The 26,861-nt window shown below is 42.5% G+C and overlaps 1 protein-coding gene across 2 annotated transcripts in view; it reads left to right on the top strand.

Moving 5' to 3' along the window:
• TBC1D12 (TBC1 domain family member 12) overlaps positions 1-26,861 on the top strand; it is a 99,100-nt gene that overhangs the window by 55,879 nt on the left and 16,360 nt on the right. For both annotated transcript variants that reach the window (XM_075612826.1, XM_075612825.1), the window contains exons 4-10: positions 14,012-14,130; positions 15,892-15,974; positions 18,074-18,191; positions 19,239-19,345; positions 19,598-19,678; positions 20,393-20,487; positions 21,924-21,995. In XM_075612826.1, coding sequence (XP_075468941.1) covers positions 14,012-14,130; positions 15,892-15,974; positions 18,074-18,191; positions 19,239-19,345; positions 19,598-19,678; positions 20,393-20,487; positions 21,924-21,995 — 675 coding nt within the window. The remainder of the gene's footprint in view (positions 1-14,011; positions 14,131-15,891; positions 15,975-18,073; positions 18,192-19,238; positions 19,346-19,597; positions 19,679-20,392; positions 20,488-21,923; positions 21,996-26,861) is intronic.

Below are 26,861 nucleotides of genomic sequence, written 5' to 3'. Positions count from 1 at the left end.
GGGCCGAAAATGGTGCTCGGGAGACCCCCCTGCTTCCAAACCATTTTAGAAAAAGAGGGGGTGATAAAAAAAAATGTTTTTGTAGGGGGAATTGCTCCTTTAAAGGAATAATCCATGCAATGTCCTACTTGTGTGTTTAAATAAATCCGTTGGGTAGTTGGCCTATTAAATGGTACTTAGTACATTTTTTTTTATTTGTTTTTTTTTTTTAATTGAACTCTTTAATGCCATTTTTTTAAATTGTAATATACTGAGTATCCTTTGATTTCTATAGCAGGATTTAGCCCACCTCCCCAGCAGTGCAAGATATTTGCACCACTTTCCTGTTTGTGATTGTGTTGCCAGTATTCTCAGCAGTTTGAGCTGCAAACTGTAACAATAGATAGTGTAATATAAAGATACATTGTAGCTGCTGAGTTCCACTGACTGAAGGATTGATTTAAACTGAAAGGCAGCCATTTAGTGAATCCTGGGAAGCAGGAGCTTTGCTGATTACGGGAGAACAAATCAATCGGCAGCTTAGGTAATTAGTTTTCAATAAAGGCAATCAAAGGCTTCATGTACATAAAACCAAAAAATATTCTTTTTTTTTTTATTAGTGCAGCATGGACCGCCTCTCTAATAAGAGCTTTTAATCCTGTTTTAAAAGTTACAGCTTCTATGCATTTCTTGCTGTAACATTGAATTCCGTGCTTTGCAATCATCTCTGGGAGTGATTGGATTAAAGGTACAGGCATACCCCGCTTTAAGTACACTCACTTTAAGTACACTCGCGAGTAAGTACATATCGCCCAATAGGCAAACTGCAGCTCGCGCATGCGGCTATCAGCACGTCCTGAATAGCAATACCGGCTCCCTACCTGTACCGAAGCTGTGCGCAAGCGGGGAGACTATAGAGCCTGTTACAAATGCGTTATTTACATCAGTTATGCACATATATGATGATTGCCGTACAGTACATGCATCGATCAGTGGGAAAAGGTAGTGCTTCACTTTAAGTACATTTTCGCTTTACATACATGCTCCGGTCCCATTGCGTACGTTAATGCGGGGTATGCCTGTATTCAGTTGCACAATGCCCTGATGTTAAAATTACTTCTAATGCTTTCTACAGCAATTCTGTTTTTCTATTTGTATGCAGTGTATTGTGAGATTTGCAGGCTTAAGACCTATTTTAAATGCATTATTTTGAACACTCCTAAGACCCTAGTCAGTATGTTGTGAAGCAGCTTCCTATAGTTCGGGGAGAAATCCGCTGCATTAGATTATGGTTTAAAACCTTCTCTTTCAGGGGAAATGGGCCCACAGCATATTATCCCAGGGCCATGGAAGTCATAAGAAAGGTGCCAAGTTTGATGAAGTGCGTATTTTAGGTAATAGATGGTATTGAAGATGGCGAAAAAACTGGTTTTTGAACAATTCTCATCACTTTGAAATGTCTGTTATAGTCTTATCTTTAATTCATTTTAAATATGTTCATAATAAGGACAAATGCTGAAAGTAAATGCAGGGATGTTTGTAGTGAATAAAAGGTAAAGCCAATGTGCTGTTCTGCAATGTATTTAATACAGGTGTTAAGTTCCATGTCCAATGGACTGATTTGTATATACAATATCAAGTAAAGATACCGCTTGTGAGCACTTTCACATATATAAAACATGAAACGCGCTGGTCAAGGCATAAATGACTCTGGGCGTCTGGGTCAAACACAAGTAGTTTTCTCCTTCACAATTCTTGCTGATTTCTACACTGCTTATTGTAGGTTAACAGAGTTTTAAATGCAGCTGCTGGAGGAGGTTTGGAAGTACGGCAGGAAGCTGGGGGTTTCTAATGTGCATCAGGCTTTATTGTGCAATAAGCTACTTACAAGGTGCAGTCTAATTCTGTCATTTTAAAACTATTCTCTTTCTTTTTTTTTTAAATGAGAATTGCAAGGGGTTGATTTGGTCCTTAAGATAAGCAAAACAATCCTTGTTTAGACTGAACTGTGACTGCACCTTCAAAAACGTGTTGTCTGCACTTCTTTGGAAATGATATCTGACTGCGGGAGTAAGTTTACACGGTTCTGAAAAGGTCACTTACCCCAGGGGTGCAGAAACTGGGGGGCACGGGAGGTTTTTCTAGGGGGGCGCAGTGGTTGCAGAGGCCCCGCTCTCTATTCCCCACAGCATTTAAATTAAATGCCGGGGGATCGCGTGAGGCCTCTGCGACCTATTACTTACCGAGATTCAGATGGCTGTTGACACGTCACCATGGCAACACGGCATCAAATGACGCCCCTGGGTCATGTGACGTCACATGACCCCGCAGCATCGTTTGCCGCCGGGATCTGAGGTAAGGGGGCGCAGCGGCAAATGTTTGCGCACCCCTGACTTACCCTATGTGCAAATCCCATTCCTTGAAATGTTATGGTCCGTGTCTAGTATACAAAAAAAAATTTGGATGACAAATACGACTGAGGCAGCTGTTTAATGAACAGTGTGCATTGTATGGCAATATGGCCAGGTTGACTATTTCTGCTGTATCGCTTCTAGTTACATGCATAATGTTCTAAATGAAAATAAACTTAAAGTAGCCAAAAACTGCAACAAATTGCCATGTTTGTGTTGCACTCCCTCTGTGACCTTAAACTGTAATAATTAACCTCAGTGACCTTTCTAATCCCATAGGTCTCTCAATTGGCATATCTTTTTTAGAGAGTACAGATGTAGCCAGCTTTATTTCTCACAGAAACGCAGAATATTCTGTTATAATGCAGCAAATCTGATTTTCTGCTGAATATTACAGATAATCGCACCATACCGTGCCAGACTGCATATGTATGTATATTTCCTATAGCTCTAACCATGTACACAGCGCTTTCAATTATTACGACCAATACAAGACGTATAGTAATTACATATGGCAGTGTTTCCCAACCGGGGTTCCGCTGCACCCTGTCCTTCCGTCAGAAGATCAAAAGGGAGCTGCGGGATTTCCCCCATCTCCCAGAGCAGGGAGAAAGGGCAGTTTCTAGGGTGCTGGGCAGTTTCCTCCACCCTGATTGGCTTCATTACCCAACAGCAGCCAATCAGGAGGCGGTCAGGAGCTGTCCTGTATGGTTGTTCTGTCGTGTCTTTTGTGACTCTCTGCCCGGTGTGTGACTGGCTTTGCCCCCCTCTGTGTCCCGTGATTGGCTCTGCCCCCCTCGGTGTCCCGTGATTGGCTCTGCCCCCCTCGGTGTCCCGTGTTTGGCTCTGCCCCCCTCGGTGTCCCGTGATTGGCTCTGCCCCCCTCAGTGTCCCGTGACTGGCTCTGCCCCCCTCAGTGTCCTGTGACTGGCTCTGCCCCCCCTTGGTGTCTTCTGACTGTCTGTCTGATTGTGGGGCTGCGTTGGCAGCTGAGCACTGTGATTTAAGGGTGCCCCAAGAGTAAAACCACTGACCTATGGGATAAGTGCAAAAAGACAGATGTAAGATTAGGAGAATGTAACCTCTTCCAGGTTCCCATCTAATTGGCATGTGGGGAGACCCACAGAAACAGTAGGAGTAAATCTTGAGTGCATTACTATAGTTTAGGGAGCAGTAGGACTATGTGTAAACTTAATTGCACCACTGAGTTTTCAGATGGGGTTTGAAGTTACAAAGAGGAGGTTCTTTGCAGGCAGTGAGAGGGAGTTTCAGAGGTATGGTGCAAGATCTGAGAACTGTTACAAGGATGAGAAGATAGGCCGAAGAAGAGCGTAGAGAGCAAGTAGCAATCTAGCAGTGCCCCAATAATTTTTGGATTTCCATAATGTACTGTAAGTAAAAGCTTTAGCCGATTGGACGGTTTATCCTACTTCATCTTGCTTCACACTGCAACACACTCCTAGTTTTAGGACAGGCTCCCATATTGATGATTTTTCACACTGCAACACACTCCTACTTTTAGGGCAGGCTCCCATATTGCTGATTTAGGCTGCGTCCATAGGACTGCAGCCGTGCGCTGAGGGAAAGCGGGTGCTTTTCCCTGGCCTTGGTCCGGGGGCGTGTCGGGGAAGGGGGGGCTGTGACGTCACGGAGCTGGTTTGCCCTCATTGGGCGAACCGCTCACATGACCGGCCCTCCGCTCCCGTGAGTGCGAAAATCTATCATTTGAATAAGACCTACGCTTCCGCACGCTTGCGGAAGCGTGCGCGATCCCCTGCTAAAGCTGCTCTCATTGCGGCTGCAGGGGCTCACTGAGAAGCCTCAGCACGGGTCAGCGCCTAAGCGCTGACCCTGGACGCAGCCAAGCAGCGGATAGATCCACAGCTGAAAGTGACTGCTTTGTTAGGTGCTATATGGTTTGTCAGGAGATGAGCAACAGCTGGGTTTTGACTTTTATTAGGGAGGGTAGGGTTCTGGACAGAAAGCCTATTGCAGTACACTGGAGAAATGGGGAGGAAGCAACAATGACCTCATTCCAGCTTGAAGATATTGAAGGGTGGGACCACTTGATCTGACTTTTGGCTTCTTCCCTGATGGGATAGAGCTGATAGATTGGGAACCTATACAATACTGTATTTTGTCACTAGACAGGGAGGGAAATGAAAGTGATTTATACTGACTACTAAAGACTGGCCACTACAGCAAATCTTGTAGTATACAGTACAGGCATACCCCGGTTTAAGGACACTCACTTTAAGTACACTCGCGAGTAAGTACATATCGCTCAATAGGCAAACGGCAGCACACGCATGCGCCTGTCATCACGTCCTGAACAGCAATACCAGCTCCCTACCTGTACCGAAGCTGTGCACAAGCGGGGAGACTATAGAGCCTGTTACACATGCGTTATTTACATCAGTTATGCACGTATATGACGATTGCAGTACAGTACATGCATCGATAAGTGGGAAAAAGGTAGTGCTTCACTTTAAGTAAATTTTCGCTTTACATACATGCTCCGGTCCCATTACGTATGTTAATGCGGGGTATGCCTGTACATTAAATTATACATTCATTGCTAAATATGCTTGCTTCTGTTAAGTAGGTGTCTAAGGAGCTACATAAGGATTAGAAAAACTGCATGTGTTTTTTTATTTTTTTTCCCCCGTTTGGCCAGGCTACATTATATACATGTGTAATACAAAATCTTAGGGGAATAAGTATTGCTATCAACCGCACTCCCAAATATTTCCTGGGTAATTACCAAATGCTAAGCAGGACGGCAGCTGCTTAAATTGTTCTCATTTATAAAAATGGCAACAACAAAAAACCTGTTCATCACAAGACACTTGTAGTGAAGGCTTCTCTGTCTCCTGCACATGTCACACGATGAGCAGGCAAGTGTTCATAGCATAGATATTTTGTTATTTATAGCTTTCAGATTTTGACCATCACAGACAAATTGATCAACGGTTTAAAATGTTAATATTAAAGGATTTTCAGATTTCAAACTTTCACGTGGCTTTTTGCTATGAACTCAATGTTCACTTGTCCATGACAAATATGGCTACTAATGTTACACTGCAATGATGTTTTTAGATGGAAGTTTACAGTATTTTGGCTGCTATTTTACAGTAAATTTGTAAGAACTAAACCTTCAGGGGAAAAAGTTTAAATGGAATTTGCATGAAAGATTTTGTTATTTCAAAATCTTATTTGTAAATTAGCTATTTTTTTAAATGTTAAGTATTATCTATATCTATATCTATATCGAGTTTATGGAAGACCAGCACACCTAGGATGAATAACCAAATAATTTTATTTTGCTGGGATCCCGATAGACTCTATCAAGACAAGGACTGAAACGTTGATCCAGGCAAAATGAATTATTTTGATTATTCATCCCATGCGCAATGAACGCCATCACCGTGGCAGTTTGTACTTACAGGAACGTGATGAAAAATAAGTGATTTGTTAAAGACCTCAACATTGCGGTCCTACTTGGGACCTTGAGAAAGGACTGAAACGCTGACGTGTTTAATGTCGCTTACATTATTTTTCATCCAGTTCCTGTGGATGCCTGTCTAGGAAACTGGTTTACATTGCTGCTTTGCATGTGCAACCAGGCAAGGTGATTGTGTTACCAGTGCCGCCTGTTACAATGATGGATATATAAATTGGAGTGTAACACTTTGTTCTGCACACTCCACTTCTAAGGATTGTTTTCCCAGCTCTCCAAAGCTTCAACACGGAGAAGAGCCTATAAATATTGAGAAGCTTTCCAGATTTTATTGCTTTCTCTATTATTTTATGACGGCTTTAAGATATGCTGAGGGAAGCTAAATAGTAGGCGTGAGTTACACGGTGCCTTTTATTTGCAACGTCATTTAAATTATAGGAAAATGAAATTATTATAATTCTCATAATAAACTGCTTTAATATATAGAATTAGGTTCCCTGCAGATTGTGCTGCCTTTTATACAGTCTTCAGTTCTACTTGAAATGTAAGGCCATGTTTATTAAGAAATGCTACGCGTTATGAATTCACATGAACTAATCATGAAGCCACTTGGTGTTTCTGCAGTACTATATTTTCAAGGCAGTGATACTACAGTATTCTTGTGAAGAACTAAAACCCTGTTTAGTACATTCAAAGTTCTGGCCTTATCCCTCCAATATAATAGTGACACTCGAGCAGTGTGCAGTAGGGTTACCCATGCTGAAGTGTGAACGACATAAAGATAAATCCCTCTTTAGAGATGGGCAATATTTCTTCTAAGTTTGAAGTCTCCATAAAAACAGCATTTTCACCTTTTTATATTTTTCACGAAATTACGCCATTTGTCTTTTATTTGAAAAGTTGGTAAGATGGGAGGAACTTTTAATGTAACCAAATGAACGTTCTTTCGGTTGTCCTTTTTGCCACAAACACCATATTTTGTGGCAGGGTTTTTTTTATATATAGAAAATTGCAGTTAATATCCCCCTTTCCATACATCTCAAGCCCCTCTGGCAGTACTGGATTACAAGAGCTCACGTTCCCAAACATTTGTAAGGCTCTGTATCTTTTGGAAAACGTCAGCTTAAAGCGAAAAAAAAAAAACATTCTCTGAGATTCCTTCTAGCATACATAGTCTCATTAAAAGAGGAAAAAAAAGCTACGCCCAGAACACTTAATACATTTCATCCAGATGGATCTCCGTTGCAGCTCTGTGTTCTCCGCTCAGGGGACCCACTGTTTCCCAAAATGTTAACATTTTCGTCCTCTACAAAACAAAATTTGAGAGAGCTGCCAGATCACATGCTCAAGAAGGGAAATGACACTGCAGCTTTCTATTTGCTTGGCAGACGTGAGGATTAAAGTAAAACGTGAAAAAATCTGCGCTACTAATTACTGTACATATAATTAATGTGAATAAAATTAACCTTCAACCATAACGATTTCATAATGCATGATTACTCAATATAATCTTTAATGTGAGAAAATACAGTGATATATTGGTGAATACTAAATATAAAACCATAAAGTGAATAGTGATGTAAGGAAAAAAACCTTAATAATAATAATAGTCTGCTTCAGCTGGCTCAGCATCAGACAAGGCTAGTATACAAAGAAAAGAACGCACAACTCAGTGTAATCAATTAAATATATTGGAACAAAGTGAAGGGGGTGATAAATGCACGTACAAAAAAGTGATGTTTTTAGGCAATACATGAATTTTGGCACGTGTTACCAACTGGAGTCAGCGTTCACCCGAACTGCAGCAAGATTCAGCATCCACCGGTAGTCGAGAAAACCCTTCAGACACGAGCACCGTCTGTTTCCCGACGCCGTCTCCGTTCCGGATGGAAAGTCCCGATCATATATCAAGTATACAGCTCAACCGCTGTTTGGATTCATTCCCCTCCAGTCCCTTAATCAGAGCTTAGCGTTGTTTCCTCACTTCGGTATTAAGTCTCACACAGACTCCTCTTGTCGCCCGGTACACATCACTGGACCCGCGTCATCGAGTGTGTCAGATGTTCGGCAACAGAGTAGGCAAAAAATATATATAAAGTCCCGCTGTCTCCAGTCGCTTGCAAATGTGCTCGCATATATGGATAGACAGTGGTTGACAAATCACCAAAAAATCTACTCGCCGCACAAAAAAATCTACTCGCCACCTAGTACCAAACGTGTGCTGCTTGGGCCAATATTTACTCGCCCGGGAGTTAAATCCACTCGCCCGGGGCGAGCAAATGTATAGGTTTGTCGAACACTGTGGATAGAGGTATATACCCCTGGGAGAAACACAAATCCTTTTGGATTGGAGTGGTTACAATGGAGAACAAAACGGCATATTGAATTGGTGAGGGTGTCAAGTTTGCCGAGGTGGGGTTGGGGTGCTGAGCCGTAGTCTATAATTGGCATCTGCTGTGCGATACGCTTTCTGACCAGCAGACTTAAGGAGGATTTGTTCCTGTAAAGCAGCCCCCCTGCTCGGCAGCCTCAGCGTTCGTACCACCCCTCTCCAAGGACTCTGCATCAAATGACGCCTCGGGTTGTGACATCACGCAACCCCGCACCATGTCATTTGATGCGTGTTGCCATGGCGATGCGTCGCCACAGACCCGTCAGAGAGCAGGTAAGGGAGTTAGAGGCCTCACGCCTACCCCGGCATTTAATTTAAATGCCGTGGGGTAGAGCGCGGGGCCTCTAACCGCCGTGCCCCCTCTTGAAATTCTCACGCCCCCTAGTTTGTACACCGCTGCTGTAAAGTACACCTAGTTTGGCATAGGTTTTGGATGTCAGGATATTAATGTGCATCCCAAATATTAAATGGGAGTCAAACCATATATATGCCCAGGTATTTAAAACTAGTGACAGGAGTTAGGGTGGTGTTAGCGATGATTCTAATCTGGAGCTGTCATTGGAAGCTTTAAAAATGTAGTCTTGGTCCCAAATTCCATTGTTAATCTTGTCAGTTTTTAAAAACAGTTTGTTTTGGGAAATCCAATTTTCGAGTCTGAGAAAGTCAGACTGAAGTATGTGTTGAAGGTCGGAGAGGCTATGGCTGTGTGCATATAAGATTGTGTCTTCTGCATACATGTGTATTGAAGCTTCCTTACAAGCTGTGGGAAGATCATTAATGAACACTGAGAAGAGAAGGGGCCCCAGGACACAGCCTTGCGGGACACCAACGGTGATATCCAAGGGGTTGGAGTTAGAGCCTGAGATGGACACATGTTGGGATCTACCTGATAGGTAGGAATGAAACCAGTTTTTAAAGCATGCTTCCCTATTCCAGAGCACTGGAGTTTAAGCGAGATAACATGATCAACAGTATCAAAAGCCTTTGCAAAATCTAGGAATATTGCACCAGTGAGTTTTCCCAGTTCCATTCCACACTGCATCTCATTGCAAACTTTTAGCAGGGTAGTTACTGTGGAGTGTTTGGGGTGAAAGCCAGATTGGAATTGGCTAGGGAAATTTGTCTTGGTATACTAATCACTTAGTTGGGAGTGAACACATTTTTCCATGGCTTTGGATAGTATTGGTAGAAGAGATTGGCCTGTAGTTTGAAACAGTGTTTTTGTCTGCACTTTTGAAGATTGGGATAACTCTGGCAGTTGTGCAGGTCTTGGGGATATGGCCTGCAGACAGGATAGAGTTGGCTATGGAAGAAATTGGTTTGGCAATGGCTGGGGCACCAAGTCGTAGGAACTTAGCTTGCAGTAGGTCAGGTTCACATTGGCGACTAAGTTTTAATTTGAGAAGCGCTTGTGTAATCTCTTCAGATACTGGGACAAATTGAAAATTGTGAGCAGTGTTGGGAGAGGGTGGGGCTATAGGGGTACTCAGAATGAGGTTCATGTTTGTGGTTTGGGTTGCATTTCCCTAATAAATTAGTAGAACAACCCACACAGTAATCATTGAATGCATTTGCAATGTTAGTGGGTTTTGTCAGAGTACAGTAATATCCTCCTTAGTGATATTACTTGGTTATTGATGGCTAGATGGCTGGAATATATTATGGATAACCTTCCAGAAGTTAGCTGGGTTTGATGTATTCTGGTGAAGATTGTCACAGTAATATTGTGCTTTTGCATGCCTTGTTTGCCTTGTGCACTTATTCCGCAGGCATCTGTAGTTAAGATCCTTGGTAGTGCCAGTTACTTTGTAGCTTTTCTACAAGGCATCCCTGAAATGGTAGATTGCTATAAGGTCAGTTGTAACCCATGGAAGGTGGGCCCCCGTACCCTTATTCTGCATAGTGGAGCATGGGTATCAGAGTTTTAAGAACTCAGATTGGAAATAGTCGAGCGCAGAATCGGGGTCGGGAATTAAGTCGATTCTGTACCAAGGGCAGTTGGTAAGATCAGCCAGAAATTGTTGTGGGTTAAAGTTTCTAAAGTTTCTAAAGGTTCTAGTGAGGAGAACTTTAGGGCTTGATTGGGGCGGTTTAATTTTCCTTACACAGTACACTATTGCATGGTCACTGAAAATGTCAGGTAGGATGCCGGAGGATTGGATTCTGCTGGGGTTTGAGGAGAGAATCCAGTCAAGCAAGGAATGGTTGTGAGATTTGAGGTTTGTTCTTGTGGGTTGGGAAATGAGCAGCGTTGGGTTATAGCGGTGAGGCTGCAACAGTTTCATTATTCTTTGTTCCAGAAAAGATTACTTTTACTTGTTTTTTTTATCTTTAGTTTTGGATTAAAAAAAAAAAAAAAGTTGGGGGCGTGGCCAGGACTGAGCTGAGCTGACACTGGATAGTCGGACTGTCTGAGTCCTGGCCACTACACCAACAATATCGGGGTTATTGTAGACACCGTTGCCCTTGTTTTTTATTTTTTGTTCCTTCCCCACCCCAGGTTTTATTCCCATGGGCAGGTGAGCATTAGGACGGTCTCCATAGCAGATATAGAATCTTCTAAAACAACCTCTCAAGCTAAGTTAATACTACAGATGCAGCCACCAGTATTAGAACTCTTGCCTGGGAAATTCTGGGGCAGTCTCACAGTAATTGCCTCAACATTTCTGTGAGATTCCTAATAGGCCGTCACATTAACACAGCGGGGGGGTCTCTGCAGTCCCATTCAGTTTGACCCCCCGCTGTGTTAATCCGATGGGCCATTAAGAATCTCACAGAAATGTTGAGGCAATTACTGTGAGACTGCCCCAGAATTTCCAGGTAAGTGTTATATTACTGGTGGCTGCATCTGTATGCTAAGCAGAATGTTTTGTGGTTTTGCCACTGTGTTGTTCCTCTTTTTTCTTATATCCCCGCCCCTACCCCATCTCCCCCCCCCCTTTTTTTTATATAAATGTACCCAACCCCCCCTCACCCCCCACCCTCCCCTAACATCCACCTTTTGAATGTTTTATTTCTATATATTTCTGCTTAAAACTCAATGAAAATTTTTTTTAGGGGGAGGGGTGGGGGTTTTAGTTCACTTGCAACTTCCTTTTTATAAATGTTTTACTGACATGGTTGAAATGTGCAAAAATTGCTATATGTGCCTACAGCCATCAAACATTACATTCAATTCCCATTCCTCCTTGCTGTAGATTACACTAGCAAAAATGAGACCATTTTCTATCCATGAAAGGGAATCTGTTGAAAAGAAATAATTTTTCAAGCTGCAAACTAGCAAACAGAAAAATGGCTTTGATGTTCATCTTAGAAATGAATTCACTTCCCTTTGAAAATAAGTTCTATTTAATTAAGCAAGTGAAATGAAACAGTCTAAATGTGTGGGGTGTTGTCAGGTCAGAAACCAATTTAGAAATGCTGTGTAATTTTAACCCCATGCTTAATTTTAAAAAATGTACAGTAGTTGGTAAACGGCAAAACAGTTATTTTTCTTAATGTTCTGAATAACCATCATGTACACGCTAATATTTAGTTGATACAACTGGCAAAATTAGAAACACTGGAGAAATACACTTATTAAAGCTGCAGTTCAAGTTTTTTTCCCATTCAATATGTGCATCAATACAATCTGCACACTAAGTGATTAGCTAAGTTGCAGATCGATCGGTTCTCCTGTAATCAATCGCTTGCTCAGGGTTATTTAATTCAGTTATTGCACAGCATTGTGGGCAATGTAGTCCAGCAATATTATGTGATTGGGCAGTTACTGGATACTATTGGGGCACTGGTAGAGAGAGGGCGGGACTCAAGAGCCAGAGCCTATCAGAAGGGGAAGAGGCTGTCACTTTGGAAATGGTTTCTATAGAAACAAAAATGCTTCCTACATTAGAAACATTTTTAATTAAATGCTACAAGTATTTTCTCATAGTACAGAACTGATTTATTAAAAACACACACATGCAGGATTTTGCATGAACTGCAGCAGGTAACCTCACACAATGTGTATCTGGATATCAATTTTCCAGATTGCGTATCAAGGTGAATGCTAAAACTCATTTTGTTTGCAGTTCTGGGGATAATGACTTGTATATTACTGCCCGAGGAGTATCCCCAAATTACTTTGTAAGGTGAACGTGTAGAAAATAAAACACAGAATGAGGAGCAATTTGAAGTCATTCCAGGGTTTGGTTATCATAAAATAACTGTCCCCATTAAATGATGGCTGGCTAAAGGGTTGTTTGGCATGTGGACTCCTTAAACACACAGACCATAAAATCAGCGAGCGAGACGCAGTTAATACAGGTACTACCAACAGGTCAGGTTTTCAGGATATCCCTGCTCGGCACAGGTGGTTCAATCATTGGCTCAATCTTTGACTGCACCACTTGAGCTGAAGCAGGGATATCCTGAAAACCTGAGCTGTTGGTAGCTCTTCAGGACTGGAGTGGGCCACCACTGTATTAATACATGCATATTCTTGTAATCCCTTGTTTGTAAGAAGTTATTTTGAATGTTGAAAGTGCCTTACATGGTTTGTAATCCATGGCATACAAAGAGAGATGGAGAACAGGGCACACAGATGTGAAAATAGAAACTATTTAAGCTAAAACGCCGTTTCGATCGGAATGGTCGTTATCAAGTGCAAAAAAAGGGCAGCCATTTCTATTTTCAAATCCGTGTGCCCTGTCCTCCATCTCTTTGTATGCCGTGGATTGGATGCAGCCTTCCGCTCATGGATGGGAGCACTGGTAACTGTATCATCTCTTATTATATCATATTACTGTACTTGGTGTGCAGCACTTATCCTCTTTCGCATTGTAATCAAAGGTGTCATATATATATATATATATATATATATATATATAATTGAATATGTAAAACAGATCATTTCTTATAGCAATAGGTTTTTTTTAACCCATGTATTTGCTCTCATCGCTGTGTGACGCACACTTCAAATTTGATTTAAAGCAGCTGTCCCCATGAAGGTTTTTTTTGGGTGGGATGGGAATCGCTGGGTACGGAGAGCTGAATTGCACTATTTTGAGCTGTAGGGACCCTCTGTTTCCAAGATATTTACACCGGTGAAGTTAGCACATCTGTCTCTGCAGGAGATTTAAACTGTTGTTGTTGTGTTTTCCCTTGACTGGACAGGAACGTGCTACTTTCATTTGTAAGTATCTTGGGAACCAGGGGGGTTAGTGGCGCTGAAAATAGCGCGGCTCAAAGATTGAGCCAATGATTGAACCACCTGTGCCAGCTCCGGGGACCCCCTGACTCCCATCCTGCTAATAAAAAAGGGAGCTTGAGGGTTGATTGCTGCTTTATGGGAACCATTTATTTCAACACATTCGGGTGAGACTGGACTGCCTCATTTTTCTTTAAGGTTTCTATATAGTGCATGCAGTGTCTATTACTGTTGAGCATGAAATTCTGCCTTGGGGAACTTCCATTCTATTACTTATATTGCTTAAGACTGGTAAAGGAAGATAAACTGACTTGTCCAAGGTCACACCGAGCTACTCATAAACTTGTGATTTCAGCTAAAGTGTATAGTGCCAACATATCACATTACAGCCATAGATCACCATTGGTTTGCTGCTTCAAGATCCAAGCATGCAAACATATATCTTCTGACACTCGTCTACATTGATATATTATTTTTTCCTTATTCTGTATGCTATAGTTTTTTTTTTTTTTAATTTTAGCTGCATTCATGCAGCCATAAATACAATGTTTTTTTAATATTGATTCCGCTTTATGACGTAGGAATATGAGGCGCGCACAGGGAGGATATGTAAAGCTCCTCCGGCTCAGTCCGCAAGACGTAAAAAGTTTGAGTTTGAACCACTTTCTACCACGGCTCTTATTCTGGAGGATCGGCCCGCGTAAGTATACTTCAGTATCTGGTTTATATCGTATTGTTAATTTTTGTTGGAAATTAATTTTTTACTTTAAAAAATTTTTTTAAATGTATTATAGCGATTTTGGTTTGGTTTTTGTGTCATGCTACACACTTGGGTGAACCAAACAGAAAGAGGGTTAGAAAGTGTGAAGGCTGAGCTGCTGGAGAGCAGGTGAAAGTGGCATTCTTAACAGACCTGTACGTGTACCAGTCTCCTCTTCCTCATCACCCTCTTCGAGCCCAGAGTTGTATGAAGATGCAGGGGCTTTGGTGCTGTATTTGCCGTATCAACATCATATTATTAAAATACTTCATAATCTCCATGATGGGCTTTATGATTGTGGCCTATTTCCCCATTCATTTGGGTTTTCATGCATAGGTTGGTTTAATTTGTAACACGCTATTTGTGTGTCACTGGTAACAATATTTTACTCTAAGGGTCCCCAGTTTAAATATAGAGCACTAGCAAATGTTGTTTTTGTGTATTCTTTACCTGCCTTTGCTTTTCACTATACTTTTTTTAAAACCTGGCCTCATACTGTACATGTCCACTTTCCGAACTAACCCTTTCTTCTCTTGTACTAATCTTTAAATTTGGATAAACCCAGCAACCTCGTGGAGCAGAGACCATTAGCAGCATGATGGTTGATTCTTCTCTTGCACAGTGCTGACCGTGTATGCTGCGCTGTACATATAATTTTTTCAGGCACGTGTCCTTGCATCATAGAGTTTACAATATATGTTTTGGTGCCTGAGGAAGATAAAGTGACTTGCCCAAGATCGCAAGGAGCCAACACCGGGAATTGAACTAGGCTCCCCTGCTTCAATCTCTGTGTCATTGTTATCAGTGTCTTTACTCACTGAGCCGCTTGTTCAGCCATAGTTTTGTTAGAGGGTTTGAGGCAGAGTTGAAGGCTTTCATCATACTCGACATTACAAGAGCAGGAGTTTTTACATTGTATGGATCCTGTCTTCCTCCAAACCATTAATTAGCCTCTGCCAAAGCTCATAAATAATTGGAAAAAGGTGCAACACTTTCTGGATGATCTAAATACATTGTGCATTGTCTCATCTGCAGTCATTTACTTCCACCACCGTACATCCCTGTGTGCTAAGGGAAAGAAACATTGCAGACAAATCAAATGTATTCTACAGTGTGATAAAACACCGTAAAACCGGTTTGTTTTTAATTTTTATATTTTGTTTATTGCGATACCATGTAAGGTAATGCTGGTGTGGGCTTCTGTGCAAATTGAGTTAGTCTTTGCTTGTCTAGACAAGTGGAATACAGTTTGCAAGTAGAGGTACACCTACAGTATACTAATCATTAACAAAACAATAGGCAGCACTCAAACAAGCTAATGTCAATAATGAACGGTGCAGCGTGGAACAAGGAGGAACCCTACTGTATGTCCTCCAAACAATCAATAGACACACAATAATGTTCCCAGCACTCAAACGACAAATTGAAAAAAGGTATAAGCCAAATAAGGAAGAAAAAAAGCCCACACCCCACAAGGGGTGTGAAGTTGGTTGCAGTACCAGTATATATGTGGCATGGGAGAGGGAAAAAAATCTAGTAAAATACAAATCATTGTTCTTTCTGTTATAAATACGTAAGTAATTTTGCTGTTATCCAGTGGAAGGTATTTTAATTAATTGAGCTTTTGATATTTGAAGATTTCACCGCTTATTTGTGTTTTCCATGTAAACTGTAATGAGTTTCAATTTTTTCCCCCCTCAGAAATCTTCCTGCTAAATCGGTCCATGAAACGTTGCGTCACCGACAGGAGTACGATGATATGGTAGCAGAGGCAAAAAAACGAGGTAGGGTTTGGCCATCAGGGAGAAAAATTTATTCCGATTTTAATGTTGACAAATCTGAAACCCTTTTTCTTTTTCCACTACTTATGCATTTTTAATGTATTAAGCTTCCTTTGGTTTCTATAGCAACAGTTTATCCACAACTTCTTATTTTCAAATAGGCAGCCATATTGCATGCTTTGGAAACCAGGATTTTAGCCGATCGGCGGCGTAGGTAATGACTTTTTTGTAAATGTAAGGAATTAAAACTGCCGGTTTCAGACCACTTGCCAATGAAAATCTGTGACCAACTCGTGAGATGGTCCACAGCAGGCTGCAATGGGCCATCGGATTAACACAGCGGGGGTCCCTGCGTTTGAATGGGACTCGCAGCCCGGTAGGATTCACATAGCGTGAGTCCCATTCAAATTCAGGGACCCCTGCTGTGTTAATCCGATGGGCCATTAGTCTGGCTGCAGAAATCTCGCAGCGCTGGATGGGTTTTAGTGCAGAATTGCCTAGGCAAGCAGTCTACAACCAGCAGTTGCAGCTGTATTAAAATAAAGAAATAACAACGGAAGGGGAAAATGCCCCATTTAAGAGTCAGGGCATAAAAGTAGGTTGCCTCTTGGCTCCATGATCTCTCCTTCCCCCCCCCCCCCCTCCCTCCTTTTTCAGTGCAAGATTTTCTGCTATTCATTTTCTGTCCATGAACAAGGGAGTGGGTATTTCTTCCAATTACCAAAATACTTCCTTTAATAGTTGGGATATTTGCATGAACATGTAATACAAAAATTCAGCCTAAAACACCTCCCAATCTTTTATAATTTAGCATTTTGAGTTTGAATCCATAATGGACTAATGACATGCACAGCCTGAAGCATTGCTAAAAGCAGCTGATAGAAAATACATTGTCTATGAAAATAAAAAAAACTATTACATCCAAAATATTCCCTACTACCTTTGCCTTTTTTCTTTTTGGTCCTACTGGAACTGAGCTGTTGTCCTGTTGTAGAATTGCTGCTTTGAGGAGCAATGCATTGCCAAGTTTGTAGTTCCGAGCCAAAGCAAAATGGCAGCTACGGCTTGTCACCCAATCCATAAGAACATCCCATCCTCCCTTTATTTGATCCCCGACCCCGACGGTGCTCCATTTTAGGATTGGGACATCTGTTGGAAATGTTGTTGTGAATCGTGGGTTCATGGTAATTAGAAAATTGGAGTTCTACTCCAGGGAGCGCCCTCATTTAGGTATAAAACAAAGTGTGTGTATTTTTTCAACACTGGATTTGAAAACAAATAAGCGCATTGAAAACTACAATTGGTAAATAGTGACCACAGTATGTTTACAGCAGACAGAAAGATGAATCTTTGTTTGAGGGTAATATAAATCTTTTAAAACCTCATGTGGATTTCCTTATGGAATCACTGTTGGGGAAACCGGATTTTTGCTTGAACGCTAGTTTATAATCTTAACATAGTAGTATTGCATCTGGCAGGGATGATGCACATAAAAGTAATGATGGGGAACTATGATGTACTGCTCTGTTTTCATCCTACTGTAGATTGGGATAAATGACTACTGTTTGTTTTTACTTTTCTCCATATCTCTGAGATGCAATTACTTAACTTGGATATTTATTTTGATTTAAGCGGCTTCTTCAACTCCCCCGAGAGCAAGATCTGCCCACACAATGAACCCAAGTCAGTCTTTAGCTAGGAGGCCTGACCCAGTGTAAGGAGTTAATGCAATTTAGAAAGTGAGCTCATTTCTCTATATCAGGACTAATTAAGTTGACTCTGGGTTTCCACCCATTAAGAGCTAAAAGCTGGGTTAATAATGCAGTGTGGCTCATGGTTGTGGGGGCAGGGGGATGAGTTGGAAATCCTTCCGTATTAAAAAAATGCCCCAAACCTCTGTAGGGTAATCGTGTACTGTTTCTGCCGTTCTCGCCGTCTCTCCACAATCCAGACTAAAAGTATATGGCATTTGCTGTTATTTCCCACTCTAAGATGTTTTTCCTAGAGATTGTGCCATTGTGTAGCCTGCTTGGGAAAGGCATTGCTGACATGCCACCATTTTTGCTTTTGCAGTACATAAAGCTGTTCTATGTTTTACGCAGAAGTAAAAGAGGCACAGAGAAGGAAGAAGATCATGAAGGAGCGATTCAAACAAGAGGAGAACATTGCGAGCGCCATGGTGATATGGAACACCGAGGTTCTGCCGAACTGGGACGCCGTGTAAGTTTATTTCCATGTTTTGACCGGTAGGATGTAGATAGACGAGAATCTGATTTAAAATTAAATTAATTCTATTACCATAATGTTTAGTGTCCAAGTAGGTCGCCTATTCAACTTTGTTAGAAACCCATGAGGCCATTTCGGCACTGCCACTACCTTGCTTGGCTGGGCTTATATGCACTTGTACATGTGAGGAATAGTCTTTTAAAAGCTCATTTCCGAACTACTATGAAACTGTTGATCTAGCTTCTCTCCAGAAACCCTACAGCTACTGCAGCTCTACAGGACATAACATAAACCAGGGGGGGAGTAAGATGTTTTTTTGTTTTTTTTAGGCATTGATGAGCTATTGTCTTAATGCAGCTCGAGAGGTAGTGGGGTAGGATACACAATGGACATTTTTTAGCTGGAGTGAGCAGACTTCTTCCAGTTTGTAACATGCAGTCATAGTTACATAAATCATGTTTCAAATGTTTGCCTTTATATTGGGGTAGCCTCGTACTTTTTTTCTTTTCTGGAACAGAGGTAAATAAAGCAGTAGATCTGCATTTTTGGAATTGAGTCTTGTTACTTTGTGTTGTGTGCTATTTGCTATAGGATATTAACACATCCCGAATTACATGTGATCAGTGTTTTGGGGAAATGGAAAAGTCTGTAATTATACTTGAAACATTGCCAGCAGCTGCCGTGTGACTTTGTTTTTAATTTGGGATGTTTGAAAATGCAATAATTGTAGTGCTTTCAATCGCTGTAGTGTGTGGGTGTCTGTCCTTTTTAGTGTCTATGGTACAGGAGAGCGGGAATATTTGTCTGAGATCACACAGACTTGGGATTCTGAGGAAGTGACATCTACTCTTCAATATTGAGATTAATGATTTATGGCATTGTCGGCCCATTTTCACTCTTGACAGGGTGCTTGTAGGTGACATGCAGACTCCACAAACCAGAAATTAGGACTCCACAAACCAGAAATTAGGACTCCACAAACCAGAAATTAGGACACTTTACTGGTGCTTCATACTTTGCATCTCCTCCTTTTCCATTCAGGCGAAATACAAGAAGAGTCCGAGAACTGTGGTGGCAAGGATTACCCCCTAGTGTGCGTGGGAAAGTATGGAGTCTGGCTATAGGAAATGAACTTAATATCACACCTGGTGAGCAGGATAGTTGTTGGTGCCATGATTTGTCTGACCCCTTGCTCCTTCAAGGCTCTGTGTCTGTGTGTGTATATACAGATGTTATTACATTGGTTAACGCACAAAATAATGCATAAATAACACATGTTCTCTCCTTAACAATTGTTTTCAATAGCACTACTGTTAAATATGTATGCGTGTGTAAATCTACGCGCACACACCCGACAAACCGTTTTTGCATTGATGCTCACACGTATTTTAAATTCACAGAACTTTATGAAATCTTCCTGTCTAGAGCTAAAGAGCGATGGAAAAGCTTCAGCGAGACAAGCGCAGAGAATGAAACGGAAGGCGAGTCCTCCATAGAAATAATGGTTTTGTGTCTCTTGATAGGAGCATTTGTTAGTAAGGAAATTGTTATAATGATCAAGTCCTCATTCCTTAGGAGAAAAAAATTAAGTTTTTTTTTTTTTTTTTACCCATACTGGCCTTGCGAGCATTGACCTTTTAACGCAACATTGAAGTAGATGGATATATGATACCCCTTGGCCCACCTACTCTGCCCGTTTTGCCTGTGACAGTCTATAGAACAGGGGTGCGCAAACAGGGAGGGGCGAGATTTTCCAAGGGGGTGCAGCGATTAGTGGTCCTACGCTTTTTCCCCAAGGCATTCAAATGAAATGCTGGGGGACCGCACGAGGCCTCTCTAACTCACTTGCCTTGGCTTCCAGCGCCGCTGGGTCGCGTGACCTCATGTCACATGGCCCCGCGGTGTCATTTAATGCCGGAACCCAGGTAGGGAACGCGCAGGGGAAAAGTGTGTGCAACCCTGCTATAGACCATTGTTTCTAGTCTCCCTTTTCTATGTTAGCACGGAACTCGTTTTCTGAGATGTTTAATTTGTATTGATTTATCTAGCTTTAAGATTTATCTAGTTCTATATCTATTGATTTATCTACAGTAGCATTTAATCTACATGAATGGAATATTAGTATGCACTGGGTGTAACTTGCTGTTTCACATGATTATCATTTATAGCAGCCTATCTTGTTCCCTAATTTCTAGATGTAGGAGTCTCCATTGCTGACAGAGAGGCCAGTCTGGAGCTAATTAAGTTGGACATATCCCGAACATTCCCGTCACTGTACATCTTCCAGAAGGTAAGAAATGGTTTCTTTACTTTTGGAATAGTGGTCTTGCTTGTTTGATTAACCAAATGATGACCATTAGAATAATTCACACTAAGATCTTTGTTACCAGAGTGGTCTATAGCGCAAAGCATTGCAAGTTCTGTGACACAAAAAAGATGCAGAGTGGCCTGTAACTCGTAGTAAAGGGAAGTCATGAGAAGCAACAGAACAGGAACACTCATTTTTATGCATCACAAAGCATTCTCCTATTTCACCAAGAGTGATGCTATTCAGATTGGCAAAACCCACCACTTTTCAGGCTACTCTATCGTTTTTCTCCATTGACCTTTATTCCTACAGTAAGTCTATGAAACCCCTTCCCTGTGCAAGATCAGATTTTATCCCCGCTCATTAGAATTGAGCTAGATTTCCTAGCACTGAGAACCATGACTGAGAAACAAAGGCCCTTAGTCAATGGTCTAACTTGTTTATCATATTTTGCTGAACAGATGCTAGTAGAGGTGACACCAAAACGGCTCTTCCCCTGAAGCAACACTTGTATGAAACCCTTTCAGTGCCCTATAAACATACCACGTATGCCATGATGGGCAGCCCACTGGGGGCCCTTCTGACGTATACTGTACATCCAGGTTTTCTAGGGGAGAATAGAAAGGAAGGAGACTCCCGTTGGTGTCACTGCAATTAGGAAGCAATCGTGTGAGTACTCTGCAGTGTCGAAGGTTCCATGGCAACAGGTGGCAAGAACCTCCGGCACCAAGAGGGTTAAGGAGGAATTGGTAATCATTTCTATCTTTTAAGGATCAATCTTAAAGGAGCATACCAGGCCAAAGTCAAATTTTTTATTTTTTTTTAAATATCCACCCCCCATCCCCCTAGATGGGAAGCAGTGCATCCCCAGAGCTGAACCACCTTAATTTCAGCTCCAGGGACCCACTTGTTCCCGAGATACGTGACTCCGTAGGTGCTGCCGGTACTTCCTGGTTCTTAAATGACCTGCAGCACGCGGGCCAATTGAAAGGTGCAATGGATGACGTTGCTGCTTCCTGTTGGGCCGTGGGAGCGTCACACATCCATTTTGTTTGCCCTGCAGAGGGTGGTATCGTGGGCACCTTCGGAGGCAATTATTTTGGAAACCAGGAAGTCGCCGGAGCGGAAATTAATGTGTTTAATCTCCGTGGACCCTTTTTTTACCCCCCACCTAGAGCATCGGAAAAAGCCCTAGGCGGAACCACACCTTTCATACCTCGATTCAGTTATAGGAAACATTCAGTCCTAGAATGCTTAGTATGCAACAGTCCACTAACCTGAAGCCATTTGGCAGCTCGAATGGATCTTGGAGTAGTTTTATAGATTGATATGAACACCGGTTAACTGACATTAGAATGCTTTGGGCTATTTAATGATGCCTCGTCTAAAAATTGTATAATTGCTCTCTTAACCAACAGGGTGGGCCTTATCATGACTTGTTGCACAGTGTGCTGGGAGCGTATACATGCTACAGACCTGATGTTGGATATGTAAGTAAATTTCTGTCTGCATTTGTGCCTGGGTTTGCTAATGTAATCAGTGAATGTCTGAATGTATAACTCCAGTAATATACAACAACTAAATAGAGGCCCTGCTCTTCTTAATCTGATTATCTTTCAATTATGACGGAGGAGTGCAAGTAATGTAGTTGAGTATATTCCCACGAAGACAGAACCCGGTGTAGGGCACTCTAAGAAGAGACCTTTGCATTTATTTATATAAAAATAAGAACACTTTATTATGTATAAAACTCCTTTAAAAGCATTTAAAAATGTGAAAGCTGGGGATGGTAAGGCGTTGTCTGGGATTTCTTCATTCTGCATAGACATAACATCTCTTTTTAATAAGGCGACTTTCATAGTCCCGTCCATGATCCCTGTGTCCTTGTTGGCAGTCCATAATGAACAAAGTACTTGTCCCAGAGCCAGTGGTGTAGCTAGATATGCGCGGGTCCCCGGGCAAATGTTTTTTAGGGCCCCATGATGAGTGAACATTCCGTAGATTCAGGCGTTTCCATCGCCTCCCTCCCCCCAGCGTGTTGGCGGCCCTGTGGCCCCCCTGATTCTACACCTCCTCACTCTGCTCTATTCACCACACTCTCCTCATGTATTTCTCTCCCCCCTCTTACACCCCCTCCCTACCCCCTTTTTCCTCTCACACTCTTCCCCCCCCCCCCTCGGCTATCACTCAGTAACCCCCCTTACCCTCCCCTTCCACACTCAATCCAGCTCCCTCAATCCTCCCCTCCAGCCCAAGGCCACACACACAATTTCCCCTCTAAAATACAGTACCCCCCCATAAACAAATTAGAATAACCACCTACACGCACACTACAATAACCCACCCCCACAAGTGGTTGAAAAAAACTGGTGTACAGTTTACCACACAGTAACTTCTCCTGGAGCATAATGGACCTTTCGTTCAGACTCCGGACTCCCACCGAGAGGATCCAGGGTTACCAGACCTTAAATTCCCCAGAGGCATCATTTGCTAACCCCTTCAGTTTTTCCATGTGGCATATAAAGCCCAGCGTGTTCTTGATTTTGGGAATGGAGGGAATACCAGTCTGTTTCCAGACTGAGGCCAGTTCGCAGCGAGTGGTCGTGGCAATATGGGTAATTAATCTGTTCTCTTGCCTGGACACGGTGTTCAGGGGTCTGTTTACAAAAAGAGCCAAGGATCCATAGTGATGTTGATCTGGAGGATTCTATGAATACATTCTTACCTTCTTCCACAGGGAGGCCACAACGACCACCACATGTGTATAAATGAGGCATGGCCTCTGCATCCCTTGGGGCAAGTCGAGGGGTACCCCGGAACAAATCGTGAAATCCTAAGGGGAGTGAGGTACCACCGCATCAACACCTTGTATGCATTTTCCCTAATGGTGGTGGAAATAGAGGACTTGACCACAGCCGAGAGAATGTCATCCCAGTGCCTCATCCAAGTCTTGTTCCCAATGGGACATATATTTCCGTTTTTTATTGGTCATCGCGGGAGAGCCTATCACCAGCCTGTACAGCAGTGAAATGAGGCTCGGAGTCCCTGTGTCATTCAGGCAGCAACTCAAACCTAGTGAGAAGCTTATTCTGAAGAATTCCTTGTTGGAAATATTTTTATCCACCTGAAACATTATGGTGCTTGGCAGGGTAGGATAAAGATGATTCGAGTTCTATCCAACGCCTGTCAGATTCGAGTGCCACAGGACCAGTTGACTTAATTGAGCGGCCTTATAGTATGAAATCAGGCACGGGAGGGCCAGCCCCCTGCTTTATTTGGTATCATATTTGTCTCTTAATTCTGGGTGTCTTTTTTTCCTCCAGATGAATCTGGTGACAAGACCCTGTAGGCTCCTTATCTCACTCTCTAACACTGGAATCGGCAGTGTCTGAAACAAATAGAGGCGGCGCGGTAGGCGATTCATTTTTATACACTGAATTCTTCCTATCTATGAGGTGTTGTGGTCGGACTATGCCCCCCTAGATCGCTCCTTAGAGCTCCCAACAGTCTTGGGTAACTTCTTTTAATACAGTTAACTATAGACAATTGGGTAAAGAATGACACAAACTATTTTTAAAATTCTTTATTAAAGAGATATCACATGTTACCTCAATTGCTTGCTGTGAGGTGCACACCGAGACACTGAATCTCACACTGACAGAGCAAACTGTAACAGACAAATTTACACACAAACACAATAAAGCATACTGACACACTGAAGCACCCTGACAGACTGAAACACACAGCAAATTCGCACACACGCACACCTTCACACAGCAGCACATGGTAACTTCTCTCCCTGATGTCACGGAGAGCAGGGGCGGGCAGAGCTCTGCAGCTCTCTCGCAGTTCTGCCCCCAGCCTCTGCTGCCTGCTCTCTGCAAACCCCAACCTTTCCCCATCTCCCTCTCACCTCCCGATCCAGCCGGCAAGTTGCTGTTGAGGAGCCCGGAGGAGGAAGGGGGCCCTGACTTCTGTGGTCGTCGGCTAGACTGCTGGGCCAGATGTCTCAGCTCTGCCCCCTGTCGGCGACCCTGAGTGGGCCAACCAAGAGCACGGGCCCCCGGACTTTGCCCGGGCTATAGCTACGCCACTGCCCAAAGAGCACCGCGACGACGGTAGAGGCTTGCTGGTCCTTTGTTTGGAAGGCTTGGGCATACCGGGTGAAATGGTCAGTGACCACTAGGATGTTACTGGTATTCTTCCTGTCTGGTTCAATGATAGAAAGTCCATGCAAACCAAATCCAATTTTCCCCTTCTGGTGATATTTATTACTGGTGCTGCTTTCTTTCATTGGGTTTTTCTGGGCACGCTCCTTCCGCAGTTCTTGCTGTTTTCCATATTATGGGCCATTCAGGGCCAAGAGAACCGACCTTTGACTAATGCTAGAGTCTTTTCAGCACCCAAGTGGCCATTATTGTCGTGAAGAGACTTGAACACCACTTGCTGATACTTGTAGGGGAGTACCAACTGCTTGGTCACACTGTGTGGACTTCTTTGCGACTCTAAACATTACTCCACTTTTCATCACCAAACTGGGCCATTGTTTCATCAGTAACCGGCTCATGTGGTTCGTTCCTGCCACAGCTCCGGATGACTTTGTATGTTTTAAGGCTAGCCACACTTCTTTAATGCCTGGGTCTGTCTGTTGCGATTTCTGGAGATCTGACGGCTTAACATTCATTAATCCTTCCATGTTTAATTCCGCATGGTGTGAATACACCAAGGGCATGGCTGTGCAGGAGATTCCCATACTATCTGCCACTCGGTTCAGATTCGCAGTTGTGTCCCATCTGGGCATCTCGACCGGTTTACACAATGCCCGCACTCCAGACACAGTGATTTCTTCCCACTGTCTGTTTCCTCTCCATCTCTGGGAATTCAAGAAAATGCGTCCACATCCATATTCTTCCGCCCCGGTCGGTACTTTTGGCTAAAGTTATATGTGGCCGACGCAGCAAACAACCTGTGACCCGTGGCATCCAATTTAGCCGAGGATGACTAGTCAGTGGGTTGTTATCAGTGTGTACCACGAACGTTGCTCCGTATAGGTAGTTATGTAATTTGTCCACTACTGCAATGAATTCAAGTTTGTGCACTAGATGGCCAATCCACGACTAACGAATGCTATTGATCGAAGCCTTTCAAGATGCACTATACTGCCCCCAATCCATCCAGGCTTGCATCCACGGAAGACTAGAATAGCATTAGTGCGCGCTGACTAGTGGATATTCTATCCCTTGTGAGTGTCACTCCTGTACCTGATCCTTCTCCCGTGATCAACGGGGTTTATAGCAGCACTAGAACAAGATAAAAAAAGAAGTGCATGCAGGGACTCGATAATTCTCGATAATTTACTTTCTCTGTCCGTCTGAGGTTGTCCCTTGTGGCGATCCCTCTTCTACTGGTCTAGTCCCAGTAGCAATATCTCTGGATTCCTACTGGCAACCATATTCTTGGAGAATACTCCCATAGAATGGAATATGGTGGTAAGCAAATATAAAGTTTCAAATATGGCAGAGATGCACTAGAAAGATGACTGACTGAAGTGCGAGAGAGAAATCAATGGCAATAAATTGAGACAGACCCATCAAGTCTCCGTTATTTAATAGGAGAGCTAAAATCATATAGATATCGGAATCCTCAGATACAATATACTTTATTATATCACCTAGTTTACCCCTACTCAAGCAACTTAAGTTTACAGACACCTAGGCTCCATATGACTCAGTTGATCACTACTAATGGGTAGATCACAACGATCGAGCGTTTGCGCTCAGTTTTCACATTTTAATCTCACATTTTAATCTCACATTATTTATTGAAGATATCCGTTAACAGTTTACATTATTACATAAACTTCTCTTTGGTGGGGAAGGGTATAAAAGTAAGGAGGGGGGGCCTGTACAAAAGTTTCAATAGAAATTGTATGGCAACTTAATTACACAAGACATTTGCTTATAAAAGACTCCCAATTAGTGGCCTATAGCTCAATATTAAGGTCTTTCTGGTGTAGGATTTGTCCCATCATCTCCACCATTGTTGTGGGGGAATACCAGTTAGTTTGGGTTCCTACAAGAGTACTGACTCTGCCTTTACTATGTGGCTTCCCAGGTTGTTGCCAGACCTTTTGGAATTTCAAAACCCGAATAATTTACATAACTAGTCATCTTTTCCATTTTGACAAATATGCCAAACTTTATTCTTACTGTGGGGGAGAGTTAGTAAAGCATTTTTCTTGCAGAGCTTGGCTATCGCACATCTTGTGGCTATTCTTATACTGTATGAGCAATCATTTTGCAGTTTTCACATTTTAAATGTTTTTATACGAGTTTTGTGTATCATAAAGTTTTCTT

The sequence above is a fragment of the Ascaphus truei genome, chromosome 8, assembly GCF_040206685.1.
Source record: "Ascaphus truei isolate aAscTru1 chromosome 8, aAscTru1.hap1, whole genome shotgun sequence".
NCBI classification, from domain to species: Eukaryota; Metazoa; Chordata; class Amphibia; order Anura; family Ascaphidae; genus Ascaphus; species Ascaphus truei.
The sequence above is the reverse complement of the archived record's forward strand: the minus strand, read 5'-3'. Positions and strand labels throughout refer to the sequence as shown.